The 27,618-nt window shown below is 41.6% G+C and overlaps 1 protein-coding gene across 1 annotated transcript in view; it reads left to right on the plus strand.

The window, feature by feature from the left end:
• Positions 1 to 6,018: 6,018 nt before the first annotated feature.
• Positions 6,019 to 27,618, plus strand: part of PRKCH (protein kinase C eta) — a 44,141-nt gene continuing 22,541 nt past the window's right edge. Inside the window, exons 1-9 of the mRNA XM_053474881.1 lie at positions 6,019 to 6,971; positions 18,561 to 18,624; positions 18,845 to 18,995; positions 20,050 to 20,084; positions 20,996 to 21,084; positions 22,007 to 22,136; positions 23,703 to 23,830; positions 24,466 to 24,594; positions 25,974 to 26,147. Of these exons, the coding sequence (XP_053330856.1) occupies positions 6,474 to 6,971; positions 18,561 to 18,624; positions 18,845 to 18,995; positions 20,050 to 20,084; positions 20,996 to 21,084; positions 22,007 to 22,136; positions 23,703 to 23,830; positions 24,466 to 24,594; positions 25,974 to 26,147 (1,398 nt within the window). The 5' untranslated portion in view covers positions 6,019 to 6,473. The remainder of the gene's footprint in view (positions 6,972 to 18,560; positions 18,625 to 18,844; positions 18,996 to 20,049; positions 20,085 to 20,995; positions 21,085 to 22,006; positions 22,137 to 23,702; positions 23,831 to 24,465; positions 24,595 to 25,973; positions 26,148 to 27,618) is intronic.

The raw sequence follows: 27,618 nt of genomic DNA on the forward strand, positions 1-27,618 counted from the left end.
TCTGACGGTGCCGGTTTAACTAAACAGAATCCTCTTAAAAGCCTTCATAAAACTGAAACACGCTCTCTATCAGGTTGGATTTTTTTGCATTTATTGGCCTTTTTTTGTTTTGTTTAACTTTTCACAGTAGAAACATTAATGGAGTTAGACTGCCACCTGGTGGCCAAAATAATGATTTTTTTTTTCCCAAACACACAGGATCTTGTTTTTGATCAACAGTTTTAGACATTAGAAGGAATATTTGTTGTTAGCAAAGCAACAATTCAGTGCATACCCAGCAAATACCATTCAAAAGACACATAAGGCATAAATATTGGGGATCGCATCACACTTTATGGCCATATAATGCTTCGCCCGCCACTACAGACACAAAACAAAGTCAAAATTCAGTGCATTCCCACTACAACAAAGTAGCCCAAGTTTGGCTATCTAATATTTCATGGTTATTTAACTTACCAAGGAGCTGAATCAGCAGGACCGCTCTGCATTCTTACCCAAATGAGACTCTCTAACAAGCTAAAGCCTTCGCTGGACATTAATGAGGCACCTGTGCGGCAGGAGGGGCTGCTCAGTCCTAAGGTTTGGTCAGAACAACAGCACAAAAAATACACAACTAGGAGAGAGCACATGCTAAAAAGCATTAAAGGCATGCACATTCAGATTCCCGGGTTGCTGCCAGAATAATAATGTCCATTACGTATAGAAAAAAAACAAGAATTCAGTGCATACCCTGCAAATACCAAAAAACACCTATCTGCAGCATAAATCTTGGGAATTCCGTCACACAATATGGGCATAAATTGCTTCGCCCGCCACTATGTCAAAGTACCCCATGTTTGCCAAGGCCTATCTAATTTTTCATGGCTATATTGCTTATCAAAGAGCTGAATCAGTTGGACTGCACGGCAAAAATATTACATCGCTTATTTTTCAGCATTAATATGAAGGTTGTTCTGGGAACAATTACTTCTGTAAGTTTTGATTCTCTCATTTATGGGTCGTATTTTTACATTTCAGAGCAAGGAGAGAAATTGTACTTTTTGTAAAAACATTTATGGACCAAGACTGCCACCTGGTGGCCAAAATAATATTGTCTTCTCAAAATGCTGGATCGCACCTTTATGTTCATAAACAATTTTAGAAATTAGAAATAACATTTGCTATTAAAAATATCAAAAATATATCAGTTATCTCTATGAGGCTTGATTTATTATTCACCAGACTTTTACTTTTCACAGCAAGGAGAGAACCAGACTTTCTTTGCAAAACATTTATGGAGTAGAATCATTTTGTTTTCCTAAAATGCAGTATTTGTTTGCAATAAAAACATATTAAATGCCATTAAATTTTATATGTTATTACAAAGGTTTCTCTGGGTTCAATGATCTCTATAAGGTTTGGTTTATTAATAATATGTATTATTATTTATTATTATTATTACTATTATTATTTATTACTATTATGCATTCATTGGCCAGAATTTTACTTTCCAAAACAAACACAAACAGTGAAACATATTTATTTATATAAACATTTAAGGACTGATACTGCCACCTAGTGGCCAAAATAATTATCTTGATATTAAAAATCTTACATGTGATTCTTTTCAACATTGATTAAATAAAAAATGGAACCCAAAGACAATTTCTAGCTGTGTTAGGACACCAGTGTGTTATAAGAAATCATACTTTTTCTATGCCTATCTGGAGACTCTGGAGCCCCTTTTGGTCCTCTATCCTCAATCTTAAAGCCAGAGGATTAAGTGTTTCCTCCAATCACAAGTACCACGCTTATAAGGTATACATATTACTAGGGGTTTTAGGGCTGTAGAACCGTGAACAAAAATTTGGGGCCCAAGAGGGACTGGAAAAACTAAATAGGGACACTTAGGAGTCATGTATTATATGAGATATGTGTCTTCAGAGAATACAGAAAACTTTTATTTATTCATTCATTCATTCATTCCATTTGGATCCTGTGTGTTTTACTGGAAAAAATTACCTAAACTTTGCTTTTATTTTAAAAATTTTTTTTTAAAAAAAATAAATAAAAAATAAATAAAAAAAAATAATAATAAAAAAAAAATAATAATAATAAAAAAAAAGAAAAAAAAAAAATATATATATATATATATATATATATACACACACACACACACACATTTTCCAGGAGACATGACTACAGACTATTTCCGACATACAGGGTTTTTTCCTTTGCCAAGCGGTTGGGGAAATACAACTGAAACAAATCAAAATGTTATTTCAACTGAGGAATAAACAAATCACAGCCGCTGTATACATTGTTTCATATTTAAACATGGCTATGACCTACTAGGGAAAAAAAATCCCACAGCCGCCCTGGCCTTGGAATTCCTATAATTTATCCAGACTTCGAAGAGGAATTCTCGAAGGTGCGTGCTCCGCGTTACACGGAAAGACGGACAGATGCTGGATTCATGCAAAATGTAAATGGAAAAAATTGGGTATTCCGCCCTGTCGCAAGAAATTAACAAGAATCACGATAACGTTTTGTTATGTAGAATGAGGGTCAGGGACCCGTCCTATGTTGGCCCTCCGTTATTCATACACCCGGTCTGATTAACGCAGTCTAGCGTTCTGGTCTCCTCTTTATTTCTGGTGGTCTGGTTAGCCCAACGTAGGGAATGGAGGCCACTGGTGGTCCCGGGACCTTAAAATGTGTGTAAGTGTCTGGACTTGGGCTTAGTTATTATTATGTTTTATTTATTTGGTTCATTGCAAAGCGGTCCTTCTGCTATTTTCATTAGTCAGAGGGTCCGGCTGTGTGATTAAGACTGAGCCATTCTATTGTCTCCCACAGGCAGTATGATAAAGAGGGTGTGTAGTAGATCGAGGGTCAATTAACAGAGCGAGAACTGGCTACAAATGGCTGAAAAACATTATATTATGGGGCTAAACTGGGGTAGAAAACCAAAAAAGAGCGAGATTCTGAAAATTTACTAGTAATTAAAAAATGTTGCAGTTTTGCTTTAATTGCACAATGTAGTTGTTGTTCCATTACAGAGAACCCTTATGACATCGCTGGGCTATGGAATTCCGTGGACTCTGGAAGGTGAATTAGAGTCGCGTGTCCAATAACGTCACTGATTAGGAGATAATTTGATGGTTTTTCTGCACAGAATGAATCCTTTAGATTGTAAGCTTCCGTGAGCAGGGCCCTCCTCGCTTGTGTCCTATCTACCCATTGTACAGCGCTACGGAATATGATGGCGTCATATAAAACAATAAATAATAATAAAAATAATTTAGACACTGAAAAACTTGCGTGGCTTTTCTTCTTTCTTTTCTATTTTTAGTCTATACAATGTTAATTCTCTGTTTTGGAAGCTTTGCAACAAATTGTTTACAGAAATGTTTACAGTTTGTAAACATATAAAAGTATAGAATAACCGACCATATATTAAAAGGAACAGTCACACTTTTTTTTAAATATTTTTTTACAAAAATTCTTTAGAGTTTTCCGCAGGTGCCGTTTAGCAGTTCTGGCCTTGTGCCTGCGCAAGCTAAGTCTTCACCTATTATTTTATGCCCGAAGACGAGACCTACGTAGTCTCGAAAGCTTTCCTTTATACTTTATATAACAAAACTCCAATAAATGAAAGTTACGTATACCAAAAAAAAAAAAATACAAAATGTACTTCCTTGTACAGAGTGACATGAAATATGTGGACAACGCTGTGATGTCACCGCAGAAAATACCTGCAGTTCATCATTTTTCAGGAAGATAAATTATGCTGTCAAAACAGTATTTGGTAAAAAAATGTTTAAAATGAAGACATAAAGTAAAAAGTACAATTTTTTGGTCAAACTGCAAGTCTGGTTTAAATTAAGAGATTATAGGAAAACATTAAAAATAATAAGTGTTTAGTGAGATATAATTGGATTGCGGAGCGAGAAGCACATGGAGAGTGTTTGCGGAGTGGGATTAGCTCAAAACCCTTTTTTATTTTACATGGTCTTTTAGCATAATTGGTTCATTTTTTTTTAAAACTAGCTTTTTTTTTTTTTAAGTGAATGTGATTATTTAGAAAATATTTGGTTTAAAATTGCGGGGAAATTTGCCCTCAGGGAAGCTGAGATCTTCGTTCTTCTTGACTCGTCCTGTGGAATCTCCGTGGTTTCGCCCCGGAGGCTTCGGGTGAAGCGACGTTTCTCCCCGTCACGGCCAGGAATCCCCGGGTCGTGGGAGCGGAGTTTAGACACGCCCCATTCCCCGCCCACGGCCATTTCCCCCTCCCACCCCATAAAAAAACATGAAGCGACTGGGGCTAAAATTGGCCACGATGTCACGGCCTCACCAACTGATGGTGTCAGCCCCGTCCAATGATGTCGGCCCAGCCCAAAGTCATGGGGCTACCTGAAGAGGCTCCTGGGAGCCGGAGACTGGAAGTTCCCAGGCATTCTTATAAATGAAGTTATGGTTTGTTTAGTGAATTGAACTGTAAGAAGTAGGATATGCGGAGGTGAGAGATTTGCCCCAGGCCTCGTCTGGCCATCAGCCAAATGGCAAGCTGCCCGATGATTAATCGTTAGAGCTGCCCTCGGCCTAAGCCTATTTTCCACCCACTTTCCAGTCTAGCCGAGGCAAGACGCACCTTTATACACAGCCAGCCCCGCCCCCTATCACAGCCACACCCACTTCCTGCCTCCTATAAGGAGTCGGTCGGCCAGCCAATCTACGGGCACGCTCTCTAGAATAATCTAGAATAAGAAGATGTTGGGGTATGACGAGGAAAATATTCAATTATTTCCGGGGCATTTTTTATTCCCAGTCCAGCCCTTTTTACGAGACTCTTTCAGTTTGACGCATCCCATCCGCCTTTCCGGCAGCGATCCCTTCCCAGTATCACTGCTTTTGTAATTGTTATTTGACTTTGTCACGGCAGGTAGGTTGCGCAGGCAGAGCTGGTAATTGCTGAGCCCCGAGGGAGATCCAGTTTTGGTGTTCACTATTTACACAACTATTATCACAATCACCGGAAGAACAAATTGGGTAAAACCGAAACACTTAATGTAAACCTGGCGCATGCACGTGCCGTCAGCAACATGAAATGTATTTACCAAAGCTGCGTATGTCTTATATTACCTACTTAGCATATAGATAAGCCTATAGCACCCACTGGAGTGGGAGTGAGGCCTGAAGGTGAGTGATCAACCTGGATAAGTTGCTAAGTTGGCCCATTTCCCTCCCCGACATGTAATATACACAACTAGCACACACGCACTCACACTGACATAAACACTCACACATACACACTCACCATAACACACACTCAGGGCCAGATTAACGGCGGAGCACACAGAGCGATCGCTCCAAGGCCCCGGTGTTCTGACAGGTCCAAATCTCTTATCTGTCCCATGTATTTGTGTATGTACAGTATATGTGTGTGTGCATGAATGAGCGTAATGAATGAAAAATGTAAAAGGCAGACTCACATGGTAGATAAAAAGAGAGAAAAAAGAGACAGACGAAAGAAAAGAACCGGAGGAGACTCTAAACAGGGACCCCTATGATGTATGTTTCATTATTATATTTCAATATCTCACAATTCTATACCTAAAAACATAATGATTATGAAGCATGTCTCTTTCTGTTTTTACCTGAGGTAAAAATATCTGTTATTTTAATGCTGGACGTGTCATCTTGCTACTGCCTGTGGAACTTGGAACCAGGGTGCCCAAAATGCCCACAGGCCATTGCTCTCATCACCCTCAGCTAAACCATGGAGGGAAGTGACATGTCTGGACTACAAATACAAGAAAAAAGTTTAAACGAATAGATAAAGCATTAAACAAATGAAAAATAGGTATTTTGCAGAAAATCTACTTCTCTCTCACACATAGCCCTGCAGTTCCCATGACTTACCACTTGGGGCGGTGTTCTCCTCTCTGTCTCCGTAGGCTTCTTCCTGGTTTAGACTGGGCTCTGATTACAAGCAGGTCAGGGGCAGACGGCTGGGAGCCGCACACTGCGCTGGGTCCCTCACTGCTCTCTCCACTGGATCCCCTTCTGGATCTGTCTCTGTATAATGCACTGGATCCCTTTCTGGACTCTCCGCTGGGGGCTTTTTCTTACACACTTTACTGGATCTCTCTCTCTCAGCATACTGCAGTAGATCCCTTTCTGGGCACTCCACTGGATTCCTCCCTTCATAGTGCAGTGGATCCCTTTCTGGACACTCCATTGGACTTGCTGCGCTGGATCCCTGTCTTGACATTTCACTGGATTCCTATCTAAATACTGCATTGGATCTCTCTCTCTGCATATTATCCTGGGTCCCCCTCGGTAGGGATCCCTCAGAAGAGAGTGAGAGTGAACACTCATTCCTGACATTAGTGTCATTCCAGGCTGGTAAGTGAGTAACTTTGCCTTAAGTGCCCAGCCTGATTCCACCTTGCATGAGGAGTGCAGCTCTTTAGTTTTGGCAGCTGCCCATGCAGGTGGATATTCCCAGCAGACTTTGTGGTGATCCTGCTGCGTCCAGAGGGGGGTTATCAGCAGGTGAAGTGCACTCCTACTCCTCTTGGTGGCTTCTTAATTCTTTCTCTGGTTTTGAGGTCTTCTCGGGGTCCATGGCTGGGACCATGAGATTTAATGGCAGGCTGAGGCTGAGGATTGGGGAAGCTGTGGGTCTGCAGCCCACCAGGTGGTCCATGAGACATTCAGTCCTAAAGAAAGATTCCTACTTATTGGACCCCTACATCACCATCAATGTGGATGAATGCAGAGTCGGGCAGACCAGCGTCAAACACAAGACCAACAAGCCCACCTACAATGAGGAGTTCGGTGTAACTGTGTCTGATGGCAGTAAAGTGGAGCTGGCTGTGTTCCATGAGACCTCCATTGGGTATGACAACTTCGTGGCCAACTGTAACCTCAGTTTCCATGAACTTCTCAGGAGCTGTGGACCCTCTGACTGCTTTGAAGGCTGGGTGAGTACCCTTTGGGTGGTGGGACATAGGACAATTTTGGGTGTGGATGGAAATATTTTGGCCATCATCTCACAATACTCAATGTTGGTTCTGTTGACCTCCCTCTTGGGTGGCCCATGCCTCTCTTCTGAGAAATTGTCCATTTAAGAGAGATGGGACTTTCCACCTGCCCAATGGCTCAGAGATTTCAGGAAGGTGTTTGCTAATGGAGATGCTGTGAAGTCATGTGTCCCATGCTCAAACACTACAAGGTTCTTCTTAGTCTGTATCCTAAATAGTCCAGCAAAGTACATAGTTTGGTTCAACCACAACAAAGGAACCCATGCATGGCCCATGCTCCTTAGCAAAAAGACATATGAGCTGCAGTGTCACAATGATCTAATTGTGGATCATGTACCTGGTGGAAATCCCACTGGAGCCCTTTGAGGGCCACTGGGTTCAATAGAGTGTAAGCTCTTTAGAACAGACTGTAATGAAAACCTGGTTAGCATTCATCAGTGCCTGACTCAGCTTCCCCACCGGCTCATGGAAAAGTTGGATAGGACTGATTCAGTTCCATGTTACTTAAATAAGTTTAAAGCAAAAGGTTTGCATTGAAACATATAATATATATATAATATATATATATAATATATTATATTATATACACACCTTTCCGCACCACTCTCTTGTCTGGACTGTATGTTACCTAAATATTTATTTATATATTTAGTGTTGTTTATTTTACTTTTTTTACATTTCCTTTTTATTATTTTGCATTTATTAATTTATGGTCCTCTTTGGCCTTTCGTGATACAGATCTTTTCTAATGAAAATGAGAAGATGCTATCATCAAGATTTCATCAGTAAAATAAGGGCACGACCTCTGGTTTTAAAATGGGCCTGACGCTTTAAAAAGGTTCAGCTTACTGGGATCATCTGTAATTAGTGATTAGTATGATTATTCCACCTCGTTAATTTATCGCAATGTGCTCTGCCTGATCCCAAAAGCTACTTTGTTACAATCATTTCCTTTGTGTAACGTTTGTTGATACATGAAGGAATTTAACAGCGGACAGGAGGGAGGATTATTTCAAAAGAAGACAAACATTACAACAAGAGACTATAATCCTAAAGGTTTACTTTACTGAGAGTGTGGTAGATAAGTGGAACAGCCTCCCAGCAGAAGTGGTAGAGGGTAATACAGCGAGGGTATTAAACATTAAGCATACGGCTCCTGAATCTAAGACGAGACCAACGACTGATTGATTAAGTTTTACAGAAAAAAATGGGTCTGATTTGCTAGGACTTAGTATCCCAAGAAGGTCTTTAACCCTTTATTTGCGTTTGGCAATGCACATTCCCTCGCCTCGTTTCTCATTCCTCTTCAAACTGGCAAAAACCAAGCCCCGTTCTCTGATTCTGTTATAAAGGAACAGAAGTCCTGTTTTCTAACGCCACTAAGTATAGAATGCTTGCACCGCCTTAGATAAAATAAAATGCACCGGTCTGAATTCAAACTGGAGTCCAATATGCATTAAAAAAAAAATACATTTTGGGGACTAGACTTTTAATCACACCCCTCCCCTCAATGTAATAGCGCTCCATGATCTGCTTGGGCTCTATAAATGAACTATAATGATGATAATAGCCCCGTAGCCAGAATTCCAGCGCTTACGATATTGTACGGCTCATAGACTCCGTGCGCATGATTTTAATAGCAGTTCTTTTCTGCCTCTCATTGGCTGGAAATGGGAACTTGAACTCCAAAGCTGCAGCTTCTCGCAAAGGGGATGTTCTTCTTGTACACACAAAGAATACATATTAAAGTATTTAACCCCTTAGGGACAATGAGCGGCCCGTAAACCCATTAAAAACGATGCATTTTGAGCACGCACATGTACGGGCTTTGTCATTAAGGGGTTAATATAAATCATTTCCTACCTGGGACACTAAACTGACTCCTTGAAGGCATTCACTTACCTTATCACTAAGAGCACGAAATACATCTCTGTTTGTGTTAATTATTAAGACAACACACAGATATTGTTTTTTTTTTGTTGTTTTTTTTTAAAGTACATTCCTTTTTCATTTTTTCGTTGTTTTTCTTCCTCGTTCCTTATTTCGTATTCCGTAAATATTATATTAAGTTCCTGCTCGGTCACAGGCCGTTACAACAAGGTCATCGGCACAAAATCTTTTTTTTTTCAGGTCAATGAAACCCAAGTCCATCTGAGAAGATTATTATTATTATTATTATTATTATTATTATTATTTATTTTTTTTTGTCCGGGTTTTGGAAAGGATAATAGAGAGCTCTCCGAGTGTTTGATTATTAGGTAACCGTTACATAACCGTATTATACAATCTTCTGTAATCTCCTAAAGCCGTGTCAACAATTTATTTTGAAACCCCGGAATCTTTTTATGCCGAAAACCGTTCCAACTTTTATGGTTTTATTTGGATTATTTGGTCCGTTGGTTTTCTCCTGCCTGTTCGGCTCGGATGAAACTTGGTAACAAGTCTTACCCGTCACTCACGCTCGTTGTTGGACATTTGTGTGGATCAACAAATTTTAACAAAATGTGCGCGAATCTGAATGCACAAGTCCGGTATTAACCTCAAAGGGTTTTTATTTTGGGTTAAGCCAAGATTTTTAAGTACTTAGATTCTAGAAGTGATTTCATTGGCCTGTTTTTTTTTTTTGACTCGTTTGCTATTAGTAAGATGAGTGGTAGGTTTTACGGGTCTACGTTCGATCATGGCACGGCCGCGGCCGCTGGAACAGCCATTATTATGGAAAATAGATATAACTGAATAGGTCCGAGAGAAGACAAAGTCTGAAGTTGGAGCTGACACCGTTTTTTTGGGGTCAACGTAGAAAAAAAAAAAAACACGCGGAGTCCAAGTGTTTGGAAGAATCCCCATCTGAAGACCATGTTTACTTCTAAAGTAGCGACTCTGAGGTTCCAAAAAAGTATTCGATCTCTTTTTCTTTGTTGACCCTGTAGAAGATATTGTTTGCATTTTAAAGAGTGGCGAGCGGAATTCTGTTGAGATCAGGAAACATGTGTAGAATGCTAAAGGTATTCGGCTTTTATACAAAGCCTTTTTTTGCCTCTCCTACAAGCAGATCTTGAGACACAAGTCTCGATGTTTTGGATCTAGGGGTGAGACCGTAATCATCGCCTTGCCTCTAGGGCTGTGGTATGTTGGAGAACCAGCAGAAAGCAATAGAATGCAGACGCGCATGCTAGAAAGTTGAACTATCTTTTGCCTCATAATATGTTTTCAGGCAGCTGCATATCAGCCATTTGTAAGCCTGATCTACTAGACAAACACCCCAACTCCTTATCATACTGCCTATGGGAAACGTTAGTATGGCTCAGTCTTAATCACCCATCTGGACTCTCTGACTAATGAAAGTCTATGGAGGAACGGACTTCATTAGCGTCGCCATAAAGCATCAGCTCAGCGTGGTGTTTGAGCCGGGAAAGTCACCCAAAATATCACATGACTGACAGCCACGGCGGCTCCAGGTCTGCGGATAAAGGGGGTTTATTGGGACAAAAACAAAACTTTAAACAGGAAAATCCAGAGAGAGAGCGAGAGAGAAAGAGAGAAAGAGAGAGAGAGAGAGAGAGAGAGCGAGAGAGAAAGAGAGAAAGAGAGAGAGAGAGAGAGAGAGAGCGAGAGTGGTCATCCTGGAATAAATGATGGTCTTTGTGCACCTGGCTGGAATGTATCGAGGTCGGCCATTGTAGAACTTCCGGGACCGCTGTATTTTTCCATGAATAATAAATCCGCCGGAGAAGCATCTTGCATTCGTTGGCCTGCTGCACGAGAGCGAGAGCTTTGGCATTAAGGAAAGAAGTAATTAGACAGACAGGACTGTGTGAAGAAGATTTACAGATGGTGTTTTTCTGCCCAGCTTCTTTGCATTTACTAGAACACGGTTTCTGCAAAGCTTGGGCGGTAAAGTGCGTAGAATTCTTTTGTTACGGGGTATTGGTGTTTGCCTGCATTCAGAAGACCCCCGTTACTGGAATTAAGGGGTTTGTGGTTTATTCCAGCCCTGTTTCATGATTACAGGAATCAATTTGGAAGCAACCGGGTCTCCTTCAGAACGTGGTGACATCATTAAAGGAACTGTCTCCGCTTTATCATAAAATCATTCATTAAGTCTAGTCTATCTTATTTGTTTGTTAATCTATTACTTTTGTTGGGATGGATCTAGTTTGAAAGCTTGGTTTTTGGAAACTGGTGGCAGCCTGTGGCAGAGCCAGCATTACCCAATCAATGACCTGCTCTGACATTCTCCCCTTTCGCTAAGCTGAAGCACTTGGCACCTCCTGAGCTTCTGGTTCCATCGGAATCTAAAAGCTTCTTGGTTATTTAGTTTGGGCGAACGACTCTCCGCGGTTACGGAGATCCAGTGTTTGGGGCTAAGAGGCTTCAGATTAATGTCACGAGAGTAATTCATACGGGCCGCTTAAAAGCCCCGCAGTTTAAAGTGGGATTAGGATAACTCTAAAGAGCTAAACTGTGATCAGAAAACCTAAGTGGAGAGCTAAAGGTGTTAGTGGCTAATAATCCACAATTCCTTTTCTCCCCCTTCGCTCGGCTTTGATTTTTTTACTATTTCTTAGAATTCTTAATAATATTTCAATATATTCTGCAAAAAATCACCAATGCTGCCCTGGTATAGGGAATTTGGGGGCTTTTGTGATCCCTGCAACTGGTATCTTTTTGGATATTTTGGTCCTTTTTTCAACCATTGAATACATATTTGCTTTATGGCAGTGCTTTGCAGGTAGAATATGGTTATTTTATATAGTCCTTCCCCTTATAAATCCTTCCCTTGTGTGTGTGTGTGTGTGTATATGTGTGTGTGTATATGTGTGTGTGTATATGTGTGTGTATATATATATTCTTGCCAAGTGGTGAGGATATAGAATTCATTACCCCCCCCCATCAGTCATTGTGAGCAGATATGTCCTCTTATGGTGGCAACGTTTCATTTCGGAATATAATTTAGCAGAAGGACAAAGGTCTCTGTTCCTGGGTTTGCAATTCTTATCTTACCACGAGAATAATGGCTTTTATTTACACAGCTTCATTTGTAAAGCAATTCCCTGCTGTTTCTATACACATTATCAGGGCTGTAGAACCCTGCGATACCCTCATACCCAGCATCCTGAGCTCCTAAAAAAACAGGGGCCTGAGTGGGAGGAAAGAGGGGGGCCTGAGTGGGAAGAAAGAGGGGGCCTGAGTGGGAAGAAAGAGGGGGCCTGAGTGGGAAGAAAGAGGGGGGCCTGAGTGGGAAGACAGAGGGGGGCCTGAGTGGGAGAAAAGAGGGGGGCCTGAGTGGGAGGAAAGAGGGGGGCCCGAGTGGGAGGAAAGAGGGGGGCCTAAGTGGGAGAAAAGAGGGGGGCCTGAGTGGGAGGAAAGAGGGGGGCCTGAGTGGGAGGAAAGAGGGACTCAAGGACTTAAGGTCCAAAGAGGACCTAGTCAAATGAAACAGGGACACACATGGGAGGTATACAAGGTGGTCTACAGAAAATGGTGGGATATAATTGTCGTATAGTAGCGCTTGGCATTGTAACATTCTTGGCATGCGAAGCTGTAACCCGGTCCTCTATATGATCATGGCTCGGGACAAGAAATGTCACTATGCGGGTTTGTTTAGGACGTTACGAAGCCATGTTCTTTCCTCTACTCTAAGAAAACTATTTAAGAAAAGGAACGTTGTTGAACTTTGAAAAAATGACCAAACGCACAGATCTAGCTGCGGATCCTACTGAGAGATGTTGAATTTTAATCAAAATGTTGACTTTTGTAACATTTTTGAACCATTCCACTATACAGAAATATATACTTGAAATATTTCGCTTTTTTGGTTAACATTTTTGTTAACAATGTTTTACCGTTTCTCTCGCTCTTTTTCCGAGACCCCTGTGTATCCTTTATAAATGTCGATCTTTTTTTGTTAATAGCTGGTGGTAATAGATCTTCAGAGCTAGCGATGATCTGTTAATTGGACTGGGAGAGACTGGAACAGACTGGTCTGAACCCAGGACAAGTAGACCAAACCTAATGGTAGGATTTAAAATCCATCTGGCATTAAAAAGCTTGTAATGAACGCTTAATCTTATTATCTGTCTGCTTCGGGTCGCTCCACAGCGTTAACACTAATACAATAAAAGGCAGCAGATACGCGCATGACCAGAGTCGCTACAATGTAGGTTACGTCTTATTTGAGTTAAAAAAACATAATAATAAGAAGTGGAGACTTTCCACAGGAACTGAGAACTTTCAAGTTACCCCCCCCGAGGTTAAAACCCACCAACCACACTGGAAACTTGTTTAACTTGGTGCCTTATAATATACATAAAATGTGACTTTTTTTGCAAATAGCAACAATCTATAAATAAAGGATTTTTCATAAAATTGCCTTGGTAATCATCAAAAAAAATCACATCCTTTATAGAAACCCAGAATTTGCCAGCAGATCGGCCCCATTCGGCCCCCGTCTACTCTTTTTCCTGCTGTAAAGGCTCAAACGTTAATCAGTCGCTAGTCTTCATTGTCAAATAAGTTGTGCGTTATCAAGGAAATCATTTGTTTAAAATAATTAAGTGTTTTTTGCATTTTCTGGTCCTGGTGACAGGGGCGTAACTAGAAACCACAGGGCCCTGGTGTGAAAATTGCCCTAGGGACCCTCAACTGTAACAGCTGATCTGATCACACATTCATGTTCACACGCACACACAATCACACATTCATGCTCACACAATCACACATTCATGCTCACACATTCATGCTCACACGCACACACACTCATGCTCACACGCACACACAATCACACATTCATGCTCACACGCACACACAATCACACATTAATGTTCACACACACAATCACACATTCATGTTCACACACGCACAATCACACACTCATGTTCACATTTTGAACCGGCATGGGCAGACAGGAATAAGGGGTCGCATCGGGTCCCCTAGAGGCCCTGAAGTTACACCGGTGCCTGGGTAGTTAGAGTTGCCTTTATCATTGAAATCATCAAGTGGCCAATCAGAATTCAGCTTTGGTGTTAACCCTTTCATTTTCTTCAGTGCCTCTGTCACAATCGAACATCACCTGCTTTCTGTACAATGCACGGCTTCTTGCAACAGTAATAAGCGAACCAGATAACTGCTGCCCCAACTAGAGACACGGAAACCTAGAACCTACCAGCAGACAGGAGCCGTATGCCCATCCCATGTAAATTCCCTCACTGCATTGACCTCTACCACTTCTGCTGGGAGGCTGTTCCCACTTACTTACCACTCTCTCAGTAAACTAAAACTTCCTTGCATTACATATAAATGATGCTGCATGTTCAGCAGACGTGATTAACTTCCTGAGCTGTTTTGGTTCAGCCTACGTTTAAATAACAGGCAAAGGCGGCTTTATCCTCCCATTTACCTGAAAGTCAAGGTAATTATGGGCTGGAAAAAAAGAACACACCTGAGTACATGATTGTATCAATTCGTTCCGGTCCTCGATTGCCATAATAAAACATATATTTTTTATAATATATTTTTATGTAAAATATATATTTTTAAAAAATTTATCTTTCAAGAGAAAAGTGTCAAAACTAATTCAGGTGTTTAATATAATATAGAAAAAATCTTGCATATAATAAATTTTCATTTAATTCTAGAATATATCGTCCCTGGGTGCATATTACACCAATTTACACAGCAATCTAACATTTGCAGGATATTAAATTTTTCTACAACTATATCTTGAAATTATGTTGAATTAATAAAAACAGTAAGTAAAACATTTAATTACAATATCCATTAAATAAAAGCTTTTTTTTTTTTTAATCTGCTTGGCATTATTGGTTAATTTCTTTATTTTTTACGGATATGCGTCACCACGAATACTTAAAATTTTTATGTTTAACAAAACTCAACAGTGCATATATTTAATCTATAGGTTGCTTACATAAATATATTGTTAATATTCAGATTCTTTCCCACCATACACCTAGCTTCCTGTCTCCTAAAAAAAAAAGGTTTAGAATTTTTCCCATCGTATTTCTCAACTACTTAGGTCTGGGATCTATTATTAATGTCTTAATTTAGTAAACAAAAATGTTAACAACATTTTATTTATTTATTTTTCAATATTAGTTAACGTTTGTCGTTGACGATGGGGATTCCATGAGATGGATTGCAAAAACCTTTGAGCTTTAGCTGGTTTCGCATACTTAAGGGCCATAAGGAAGTGAAAATCTCCATAAAAATATAGACATGGCAGAGGGAAAAATTAAGTTCTGGAAGTTAAACATGCGCGGGAGGCATACGGCTCCTGAATCTAAGACGAGACCAACGACTGATTAAGGTTTGAGTCTTTACAGCAGGAGAAACAGGCGACTAGACGGGGGCCGAATGGGGCCGATCTGCCGGCGGGTTCTATGTTTCTGTGACATGTAGGTTACGTTGTATTTATTATCAGTGACTTCACCTTTCATCGCGGGAGAGGTTCAGATATGTAGGTAAAGGTGATGGAATTTGCTCTCATTCTGATTGCAGGAAGTAATGAATGTTAGTGCAGGAATGAGCGCTTCAGAGAGACACAGAAACTATAATCCGGGTTACATAACTCCAACCAACGGAGTTACACAGGGATCCGCTTCCTGATGTAGGGGACCGAAGGCAAAGTTAATGGCCGAAAATCCAATATCCCCAAAAAATAATGGGGATGCTTTTGAAAGAGAATTAGTAACCTCTTGCACCCAGTGTGCAGGCACAGAAGGCGCTCTCATTGTTTTATATGGGAGTGCTTTCCTGCCACTGATTGGCTACTTCAAAGAGCCAATCAGCAGAGCAAACCGTCGGACCACGGAAGAAGTGGGAAGCTGCTGCAGCTCTGGATCTGCAGCTTCTCCATAAGTTGAGCACTTTTTTGTTTTTTTTCCCCCACTTTTTACTTTTATAAGCATTGCTTGTCCCCGAGTTACTGCAGGGTCCCCTTAATGCTCTACCTCCCAGCGAAGGGGTCATTATTTTACCAAATAAATGAAAAATGAGGCTTATGATATTAAGCGTACAGCCCCGTGGCTCGGAGAGCTGCACGCCGAGAGGTTATTATTTGTTTTGTAAACTGTGTTTGCGTATCGTGTGGGAGTTTAGCTTCACGTGCCGTCTTCTCACAGGAGAAGACAAGCCTGGACATGGACGGGCAGCAACTCCTCTGCTTGATGCAGGTCAGGCCGAGAAGAGTGAAAGGAAATGCTCTTGTTGGTTTGCTAACCATAGAAACCGGCCGCGCGGTGAATCACGCTCCGCTGGCCTTCAGGAGACGTTCTGAAGGGAGTCGATGGTTTCCAGCCCTACACCCAGATGACACACGAACTCGTAAGACGGGTATTGCGTTAAATCCTCTCGGTTAAGAAACATAAATAAAAGCCAAACACCAGCGGGAGTTCAGTGTCGGGACGCAACCGTCTCACGCTTGTCAATCCTGGTGGCCATTGAAAAACTGTTAGGGTTGGGTTGGGGGGACTTGGGTTGTCACCTCCACCCCGCTTTTGGTAACCCCCTTTTTTTATTTTACCGGTTTGCCTTCTGCTTTTAGAGCCACTTTAATGAATAACCCTACTGGATGGGTTTCGTTAGGATGAGAATCGACAGCTCTACGGTTAAGGCTCGGGCCGTTGAGGAGCAAAGATGGACCATACCAAGTTTCATTGGTGAAACATTGTATGTGGTATTTTGTTTGTTTTATAAAGGATACAGAATGAAACCCTGTGTCTTAACTGCTAAAACGGACCACTCTAAATAAATAAATAAATAGATAAAAATAGTTAAAAATCACGGATCCGGATTATTTTTGATATGGGTGACGACCCGTTCTCCTCTTAGTCGTCTTCAGACAGCTATTCCTAGATTGTCTGCCGTGATCGCACAAATACAAGCTGCGTGAAGGTGATTTTTAACAGTTCCTTTAACGCGTCGCGTTGGAGTAGCTTCAAATATAGATGTGGAAGTGATAAAGACGGCTTCTTTTAGCCGACGTGTCGAGCGCTAGTAGTGTTATCACGGGGTGGCTGCGCAGGTTTCGCGGTCGTCACAAGACGGCTATTTTAAAAGACTTTCAACGAGGAGACGCAATATAATTCTGAATACTTTAAGGGAGATTAAACGACACAGAGAATGGGTCATAAACATCGAGATTTTGGGTATAGAATGTTGTGTAATTAGACATTTTGTCTGATTCTTTGGAGATAATTGAATAAAAAATGAAATCAAGAACGTTCTAGAAAATGGTATCGGAAACAAGTATTGAACAAGTATTTGGGTAATAATGCGGGAAATTGGAACCCTACCAGATTCCGTGTTTTCTTCCTGGATGATTGAGGCCGACATCCTGAAGACCTGTCCTGTAACACAAATGATTCTAATAACGGTTCTTATGAAACCCATGACTTGTCAGAAAGTAAACATATTCTGAATTTGTTCACCTGTATTCAAGCAGGGATTCCAGCTCTGGTATAAGAGTGAGCGTTCTGGTGTTGTGCTTCTTTGGGGCGGAGAGGAAATCACCTAAAATGCCATAAGGTTAATGGCGGATCCCCATTTGTATCCGCTGCACCCCCCTAACATTCCAAATTCCCAAAAAGGGGTGTGGCTGGAGGCGTGGCTTGGGGCGGAGCACTAACCAGACTTTTTATGTGGCTGTGCGCCCTGTTTCTGGGTATTTGTGTAACTGAGTGGGGTATTTAGGAGAAGAATATTGGGTTTTATTTACACCGTTTAATTTATAAAGCCAATGATTGTCCAGCTTCCCTCCCTCTCACCGCTGAATTGGTCTGTGATGCAACTTTAAAACAAAGTATCTTATTATTCTCCCCGTCCGCCACCATGTACGATTTGGAGTGCGGTTATGGCTTGAAAGTTGTCGGTGTTTACCTCGGCTCGGCAACTTAAACAGTTAAAGAAAAGGACGTTGTGAATATTTGGCATTATTCTCGAAAGAATGTGTAACCTGCGCGATCTCAACGTGAGGAATGAAGATGTGAAAGTAACTCAACAGGTTGTTATACATTTTTATCGAAAGGGCAGGAAAGCCCAGGGTTCCCCTCTGATCAGGATCTGAATAGGAGACCTCAGAGGTCCCGAAAGCTTGCGTGACTCGCTATATTCGTCTACCTTGGCCTAATAAAAGGTATCAAGTTCTACTAAAGACTCCAACATTTTATGTGCTCAGTTTCCAATGCCTGTCTGGGGGTGTGGCTAGAGGCAGAAAAAAAGGTGGGACTAAATCCGAGTGGGGTAATGGCCAAGCCCACGAGGAGCAAGACCGGTACCTCCTGCCCACTATACTCCATGCGCCCCCGCGTGGTGCCCAGCTGCATCATGGGAGTCGCAATGGATCTCATGCGGATTTTTCCGCTCACCAACAGGCCTGGCTTGAGAAACACAGGGCACTTTTGAGATACGATACGGCTGAATCCATTTTCCTCGGCGGGATTGATCACCAAACTAGGGATCCACCGATCAACTCTGACCAACGCGTTAGCTCTGTGTCTGTTTTTCTTCCAGATTGATTTAGAGCCCGAAGGCAAAGTGTTCGTTGCCATTACCCTCATCGGCAGTATAACAGAAGGTGAGATTTGTATTTTATATCATTATGTATTACCATCTGAAGAAGAGACCTCTGAGGTCCCGAAAGCTTATGTGACTTATGGAGCATTCAACTCTCCCAAGAACTCCTAGGTTTAACAATTAGAGCTCTAAGTGCCTCAATGTATCTTGAGAACGCTCATGGACACAGAGTTAAGATGGAGAGACGTCTCATTGTGTCTCCATGTCCTTTGGGTTTTTAGGTATGTTACAGGATGGAAGGCTCATAAAACATTTCACCCGGAAGCGCCAAAGGGCCATGAGAAGAAGGGTTCACCAAGTCAACGGTCACAAGTTCATGGCCACGTATCTCCGGCAGCCCACATATTGTTCTCACTGCAAGGACTTCATCTGGTAAGTGAAATGATGCGCGTCGCTCCTCATCTGGAACTTAATTCATGGAGATGGGGACTGTGTGACATCAGGGTGGTGACTTCTCTCTATAAACAGTGTCCTTTGTGTTCTAACACCTAAGGAGAGCTACAAAGTATCAAAGAAACTTAGTGCCTTCGGTATGAGTTGACTAAGTGGAGCACGCGAGGTCCTTGTTGCTTGTCCGTTGTTCATGTGACCTGAGCCTCAAGATGATCACCTTAATGGAACCCTGCGGACACAGAGTGAACCTTCAACTGAGAAGCAGCCCTAAGATTTTTATAAGAAAACCCAATTTTTGTTGGTTTATTGTTTTTTCCTCACTCTCTTTTTCTACCCTCTCCGCTCCTCCTCTCTGATTCCGCTTCTCCTTTTCATCCGCTTCTCCATCTGCATTCTTTACTCCTCTTTTAAAGTGCTTCCGCGACCAGGGCGGAGCCTCTGCGTACACAACGGAAAACCTCTCCTCTGATTGGGCGAATGAGTGCGCCGAGGCTCCACCCTCTTGTGGAAATGCTCAGAAGAGGAGGCAGATGGAGAAGCAAAGACGGAGCAACAGAATACTGGAGAAAACCTAGACCAGAATTCTGAATTAATTTTGTTTTTTTTTTTCCCATGAACCAATCTTTCATGAAACAGAATTAAATTAGTGGGATTTTTTTGGGTATTTTTTTAAAAATAATTTTGCATTTCTTACATCTGCTTCCTGTTTTAGGCGCCATCAGTTGGCCCGCACAACCGCCGACTCGTGAAGTAAAGCCCCCCCCCCAGCGCGTGTTTTTAGTGGTATCCACTTATTATTGAAACTGTTGCACTAGCGTTAAACTTCATTGAGGTTAAAAAAGGGAAGCAGAGGTTTGTTCTGAAGCTTTTACTCTTTAAGGGGCAGCTCTGGTACAAATAATAATAAAAATAAAAAAAATAGTAAAAATACATCGTGTCAAAACCAGGACTTTCTTCCAGTCCAGAATCCAGAAATTTTAAGAGCTTTTAGTATATTTTTACCTTTTTATTTATTTATTTATTTTTTTAACAGGGGAGTATTCGGAAAGCAGGGGTACCAGTGCCAAGGTAATGCAACACAAGATCTGATTTTTGGTTTGTTTTGTATCAATATGTAATTTCATGCGCAAAGTATCCACCTTATAAAAATGAATAATTTCTAGTTAAACATCACAAATCCCTTTAACTTTTGCACTTAGTATTAAAAAAAATAAAATTAAATTGTATTTATACAAACTGTGACTATATAGAATAAACAGCCTTAAAAATATAAAACATAATTAATATTAATATAAAATATAACAATAATATATATTTATATATTTTTTTATATATATATATAATGTTTTATATAAAATATACATTTTTGATTTATTTTTCTAGAAATAATTTTTGTGTGGGGGCAAAAATCGCTAACAGCAATTAACCCTTCATGGCATTACCCTGATTTACCATACTGCTTAGCTATTAAATACAGTCTGAACTGCGCTAAAACCAATTTAAAGTAAATTCCTATTTTTGATTTTACCAAATGTATTACTTTTTGAGTATTGCTATCATTACACATCGACCTTTCGACTTCTTTGTATCGTTCTTCCTTCTAAGATATCCAATATTTTACCTGATTATAATAACTCCCTTTTTTGACCGTAGTTGGTTATTTCAGAAGTTCTTTCTTATAGATATAGTCGCTTTGAGAATTATTAAATAAATTAACATTTTTGTTTAATGCGTTTCGTGCGAATGTTATATCAGTCCACTTAAAAAGCTCACAAAGACTTTATTTTTCCGTGTTTTGGGTAAATAATATAATTATTGAGTATTCAAGCCCCAGGGAGACAGATATTAGCATTTCAAGGAAAAAAATTGAATTAAAAACTGTTAACCGTTTCCTTCCTGCAGCGAACGCGTTAACAATACTGTCATTGCGTGTGTTAATCGCAGACATGTACAGACTTGTCATTTGTTTTAACCCTTAGTCTGCACGTGCGTGGTCCACAAGCGCTGCCATCAGCTGATCGTCACCGCCTGCACGTGCACGAACAGCCAGGCCAAAGTGGAAGCCAAGGTGACGTACGACGGTTTGTGTTTCAGCGTCTTGTGGTCTTTTTCTGTGTTAGCTTTGTTTGTCGGGGAAAATTTCGCCCCCAATACCACATCCTGGCGCTGGCTTAAAATACGAGCGGCGTTCACAGAAGCCCAGTTCTCAGCACTGGATCCGTTATCGTACATCCGCTCTCTTTAACAGAATCTGTCCCCCTCGCGGTGTTACTATAAACCATAACTTAATCCGGCCAGCACTCAAAATCATCGCTATTAGATCGTATATTCCCAGCCCTGATATCGACAAAAGGCATCATGCAAATTTGCCTCCATTTCCCATGATCCCTCGGTGCAGACGGCATCGGAATCCCATTGGTCGGCCCAAGCAGGAAGTTGGAAGCCACTTTCTGTTCTCTCCCCGCGTTGTTTTAACGGACGGCGCATGAGCCTTTAGCGTTAGAGATTGTTTCCAGGTCCCTCTGTAACTCAGGGCGATGGGGCAGCAAGATGGCGGCTCCCTCATGCAGACCAATGGGGAACTAACTAACAAATAACGTCTTGGGATGACGGAGAGGCGACAGGAAGACATGGAATAAGTGGTGGATCGTATCTTGGTGACCCTGCGATGAAAAGAATCATATTTAAGAAAGAAACGTTAACCCCTTAATGACAATGCCCGTACATGTACGGGCTCAAAATGCATTGTTTTCAATGGGTTTAGGGACCGCCCATTGTCCTTAAGGGGTTAAATTAAACCTAAAACCACATTTTACTGTCATTAATTATACTGCCTGATAGATAACTGGAAGCTCAGCAGCCAATGAGGTTGTGCTATACTAAGCGTACCCAAAACCCACCAATGGGAGGCTTTCTTGCGTGCAGACCAGGTATTATGTTTAGGCTTCTGTATTCATCGTATGTGTTTTTTGTTTTTTTTTATCTTTCAGATATACGAACAGAGGTTCGGGATCAACTTACCGCACAAATTCCGTGATCACAATTACAAGGTCCCGACGTTCTGCGATCACTGCGGGTCTTTGCTGTGGGGGCTGGTGAAGCAGGGACTGCAGTGTAAAAGTAAGATTCTGCTGAACAGGCGAATGCTCTCGGGCCAAAGTATTTTTTTTTTGTTAGTTTCCGGTATTTCATTGTCTATGAGCGGCGGCTCGGTCACCGTGGGGTCAGGTAACGTTGCATTGCGTGACCCCCCCGCTGCATTTCTGCCTTTTGTGGGTGAGACGATCCAGGTCGGATCTGACCTTTTTTATGAAAGCAGGAGCAGCCGGGGGTAGCAATCCCCCCCCCGGCCCCCAGGGGCCAGCCAGCCTGCGGGAGAATTTTATTGTGTTCCAGAGTCCAGAAGGACGCAGCAGCAGAGGAGTCCCGCCAGAACCAGCGGGAGGGAACGCTGCAAAAAATAAATAATTTAAAAGTCGAGCTAGGGTGATCCTTCCTCTTTCACATCGTCTTTTTAAGTTAAAACTGATTTAGCTTCGGTGGTTTCCATACCTAAAAGCCACCTTTTCTCACATATTACATCCTGTTATAGGCAGTTTTCTAAAGTGTGCATTTCTCTTTTTTGTTTTTTTGGGCCAAAAATCTAAAAAAGAAACCTTGTTCCTGTAAGTCAGATTGTTATGTTATACACTGCACGTCATGTCCTGGTTACCCATTGTACAGCGCTGCGGAATATGATGGCGCTATAAAATACAGTAAATAATAAAGAGGCGTTTAAGTGGATGATGGGATTATACGATGATCTAAACGAAGAGGCGGGTTACGTGATTTAAGCGCTCTATGAAAAACACATTTTTAAGTATTATTATTTATAGTCAGTATGCTCAACTGAGCATTGATTTCTTTATTTTTGCAATTATAAAATTCCTTTAAAGTGATTATTCTCTTTAAAACGCATAATATTGAGCCGTTTACATAGCTGTCCGCTTAGTGTATGTTTTTAAAATGTTTTACAGACCTGAGTCATGATTAGTTATGTAATCCTAGCCTACGATGCAAATTTTTTTGTTTTTGTTTTGTTTTTAATACAAACCATTTTATCATTCGGTTCAATCCATTGAACGTTCATTCATACACAATTTATCGCGACGCCATCTTGGTCATGTTTGAGGAAAAAGTATTATTTTATATAAATGAATTAAAATAATGACTTTGCCAATATCGGCGCAGTAGTTTTGTAGAACGATTACGATCTGGGAAGATACAAAGTTACCGATAACGTTAGAAATATCCAAAGTTACCAATATTGTGAGAACGTGTCAGACACACCGGGGCCGGAGAAGAAAAGATCCCTGCTCTTGGGAGGGCTCGACGATCCTAAAAGTTTGCAGACATCTGATTGGACGGCGTGCTGGCTGGTGTCACTTTAAATCCAGCTTTCGCTAACGCTTTACCGTCGTGGGTGGAAATTCACGCAGGAAGGAAGGGGCGAAGTGGTGGGCGAATTTAAAGATTCGAAGCCAGATTGTGGTAGACACAATGTTGTTGTTAAATATTAAATGTCTGACAATGAAAACAATATTCAACTTACTAAAATAATAATAATAATAATAAATATATATAACAAAATTGAAATTGTTGAGTTTAAGTAAATTTATTATTTTGTTGTTTATGTTTTTTTTTTAGTGTGCAAAATGAATGTGCATAAGCGATGTAAAGCAAGCGTGGCCCACAACTGTGGCGTGAATTCCGTGGAACTGGCAAACGCCTTGGCCGGGATGGGCCTTCAGCCTGCGAATTTCGCCTTTAATCCGGTACGACGTCCAGCACAGATCTCCTTGCCCAGATTAAAGCTCTTTTGCCCATATAGTAGCCAACAGTCGATCTATCGTGACTCCGGTACATGACTACCGGATAGTCCACCTGCCGAGCGTCCCTATTTTTGGCTCTTAATCCCCCCCGATGCTCCTCTTTTGTCGCCTGATGCGGCCCTTGCTGGCTTTTGAGGGTATCACAGGATTGAACATCCCTAAAAGACCCAATAATGCAACAACATACATGTTGGGCGATATGGGGGTTTTAGCTAAACACCCAAACATATCAATATGAACATAATAATATACTTTTATCCCAAATACCTTATCATTTTTATATAGTGTGTTAATATTGTTAGTTTTTGAAGCTCCCGAGCTTGTTTTTGGGACACTTTGGCTCATGTAGCGTAAGTGTAGTTCCCTTGTTTCCCCACCAGATGGCGCTCTCTTTCACGCTTCCGAATCGCCTACGTATCGGTTTTAGAATAATTGGCAGGTGCAAGCGCATGTTCGGATATGTCCCCCTCTAGCCCTATATGATTATATCCAACCGTAAGACCTGGAAAGAGAGCGCCTGTTTCTTTTTCTAGTTAACACAAAGTTGTGCATTAACATTTCTAATTTCTTCTTCAAAGCATTCGGACTCCACCTCGACGAGATCGGACTGCGACAGCGACACTCAATCAAACTTGTCGTCCCATTTTAAATTTGGATTTGATGACTTCACGTTTCTTCGTGTTCTGGGGAAAGGCAGCTTTGGAAAAGTTTGTATATTCCTATTTTTTTTCTTTAAACAAAACATTCAATAGGTGTTTGGAACCGGGGGGGGGTAAAACTATATATTAATATATAGTCTCCTTATTTATATTTCTATATGTTTAACAGAGGCATATACCTTGTAAGCCAACAGATCGCTCTTCCTTTTATTGTGGAACTACAATTCCCATAATCCTCCAACAGAGATTGGCCAATCGGAAGCTAGTCAAGCAGTTTATTTATCATTTTTATTTCATTAACCCACCGCGTAATAATTCAGTTCTTTAAGTTATCTGATTTCTTGTTTCTTTTGTGTATTTTCACGTCCTCGATTTCATCTTATCGTTCATGAAATGCCAAGGAACCAGCGTCGCCTTTTAACCCCTTAATGGCAAAGCCCGTACATTGCGGGCTCAAAATGCATGGTTTTCAATGGGTTTTGGGGCCGCCCATTGTCCTTAAGGGGTTAAGAAATTGAAAAAAAATTGTCCGTTTACCATGAAATTTTCCGAACCGCAAGTATAAAGTATAATAGCTTCGGAGTGTTTGGTGCCAAACAAAATATTATATATATTTTGCAGGTAATTAGCATTAATTGACCCCGTTTCAGTTCCTGTTGGGTAATATTGAGAGGTTAACGCACAAAGCTTTAGTCTGAATTAGATGTTAGAATAAGCGGAGACCTCGCGCCCGGAATGCGGAGTCCTCTTCTTGTAACGCTGCTCGTCTTTTGGAAGCTCGTCTGTTACATATGCGACCACGAGCTGCCAAAGCCCAGAAGGCTCATGAGGTCCATTCCAAACGCGAGGCTCTTCTTCAGGATCTCCACTGAGCGTAGCAGATGTCGGAGGAACGCTTTGAATTAAACAAAACTGAGAACGCAGAATAGCGAAACCCCGGCTTTACGTTACTAATGTTTCAAAAGCAGACAGCCATCTGCGTAGTTATAGGACTCTTACAGGTGCATTGGTTTTTTCGACGGTTCTTGCTGGTCTTCTTTTGGATGATAAATCCTATTCTCTGCTCCAGCTTTCATAATTCTCATCGCGGAGTCCTTGCTGGACATCTTGGGTCACCTTTTTGTCCATGACATCATACCCTTCCATCATTTGAGTTGCCTTATTTTATCTGGAAGAGCTCAGACCAAGGGGATATAAACTAGCATTCATTTCATAAACCAACAGGTAGATACAACGTTCTCATTAAGTTGTCTGCTCAACACCAGTGAGGTCAGCGTGGGCCAGGTTGGAGACGGCCGGGCATTTCCCCTGTTCCTTGCGTAGAAAGGCTTAAAACACGGAAAGTCGGCAAAGTCTGCCTCACTACAGAGTCTCTTCTCGCTCTTACAGACCTGACGATTTTTTTTGTGTTTTGTTTGTTTTTTTAGGTCTTGCTGGCCAGATCGAGGGACACGGACAATCTGTACGCCGTGAAAGTGCTCAAGAAGGACGTGATTCTCCAGGACGACGATGTTGAGTGTACGATGACCGAGAAGCGCATCCTCTCCTTGGCTTGTAACCATCCGTTCCTCACCCAGCTGTTCTGCTGCTTCCAAACTCAGGTGAGGCCGAGGAGAATCGTTGATAGAGACTGAATTTTTTACACACTTTATGGTCGTACAAATCCATGGTTTGGGGCAAAGCTCGTGAAAAACGGTTCCTTTCCGCTTTACTGAGCACAACAGCTGTTAAAACAGAGTCAGAGAGGGAAATATACACATGACCTCAATGGCCTTGATGATGTCACTGGTTTCTGTAACAATGAGATCATTGATAGGAGTGCATTCTTGTGATTGTCCAGCAGGGGGCAGTAAGATGATTTTGAATGTCAGGAAACCGCAAGTAAAGTTTAAACAAACTCAAGTATGATTAAAAATGTATAAAAGGAACCCCATGCAGAATGTCTGATCTCCTAATTGGGACCCCACTAACCAAACCTGAGGTCTTTAAAGGGTCTCCACCGGCGGGGACGTTTGTCGAGCCGGCCCTTTCATTGTGTGCAGGGAGACCACATCTACTGCGCTGCAAAATGGCTTGGGGCAGGGAAAGGGGCAAATGCATCTGGCAGGGGCAGATTCTGCGAAGTTCGCAAGGGGGGGCACCGCCAACATTTTAAGTGCATGTGATGGCTGGCGTGTCCCTTTAACTACAGCTCTCACCACCCTCAGCCAGTGAAAGACTAGATGCGCATTCTGCGATCTGAACTCTGCTCTACAAAACACCCTCGAGTGCCAGATTTAGCGCGTAGCGTTTCACCCCCCCGCTCCCTCGCTTGTTGCGGAGTCTTTACGGAGTAATTATATACCACGACCGGTGCGCCCTTTCCACGAGTGACCTCTCTCCGCTTTCCCGACGCATTCTTTGCCTCCGCAGGAGAGTTCTCTGTGTTCTGCGCTCGGCGTGTGATTACAATGTATCATACGGGGCCGGGAGCCACATGCGAGCCGGAGCCCTGCCAGTAATGTTTGCCGTGCTTCGGATTTCAAACGTTGACCTCCTTGGTACCTTTTGACATTAAACACATTGACCTCGGACCCAGAACGTGCATCGATCCCTACAAAAGGTCATCTAAGGCCACCCCTTAACATGGTTATGGAATATATTTAGCGTTGTGTGAAACCGAGAGCTCTTCTCGGCTCCTAAACTGGTTTCATGTCAGCCCTGTTTAGCGATGACGTATTTTAAAGGCGCGATCTTTGTCTGGCGTAATATGTTAAAAAGACAAACCGCGTGCGAACCCCAGTGCTGTATACAGTAATATAACCCCAGCGCTGTATACAGTAATATAACCTCCAGTGCTGTATACAGTAATATAACCCCCCAGCGCTGTATACAGTAATATAACCCCCAGCACTGTATACAGTAATATAACCCCCAGCGCTGTATACAGTAATATAACCCCCCAGCGCTGTATACAGTAATATACCCCCAGCACTGTATACAGTAATATAACTCCCAGCACTGTATACAGTAATATAACCCCCAGTGCTGTATACAGTAATATAACCCCCCAGCGCTGTATACAGTAATATA

The sequence above is a fragment of the Spea bombifrons genome, chromosome 9 (genome assembly GCF_027358695.1).
Source record: "Spea bombifrons isolate aSpeBom1 chromosome 9, aSpeBom1.2.pri, whole genome shotgun sequence".
Taxonomy (NCBI): domain Eukaryota; kingdom Metazoa; phylum Chordata; class Amphibia; order Anura; family Pelobatidae; genus Spea; species Spea bombifrons.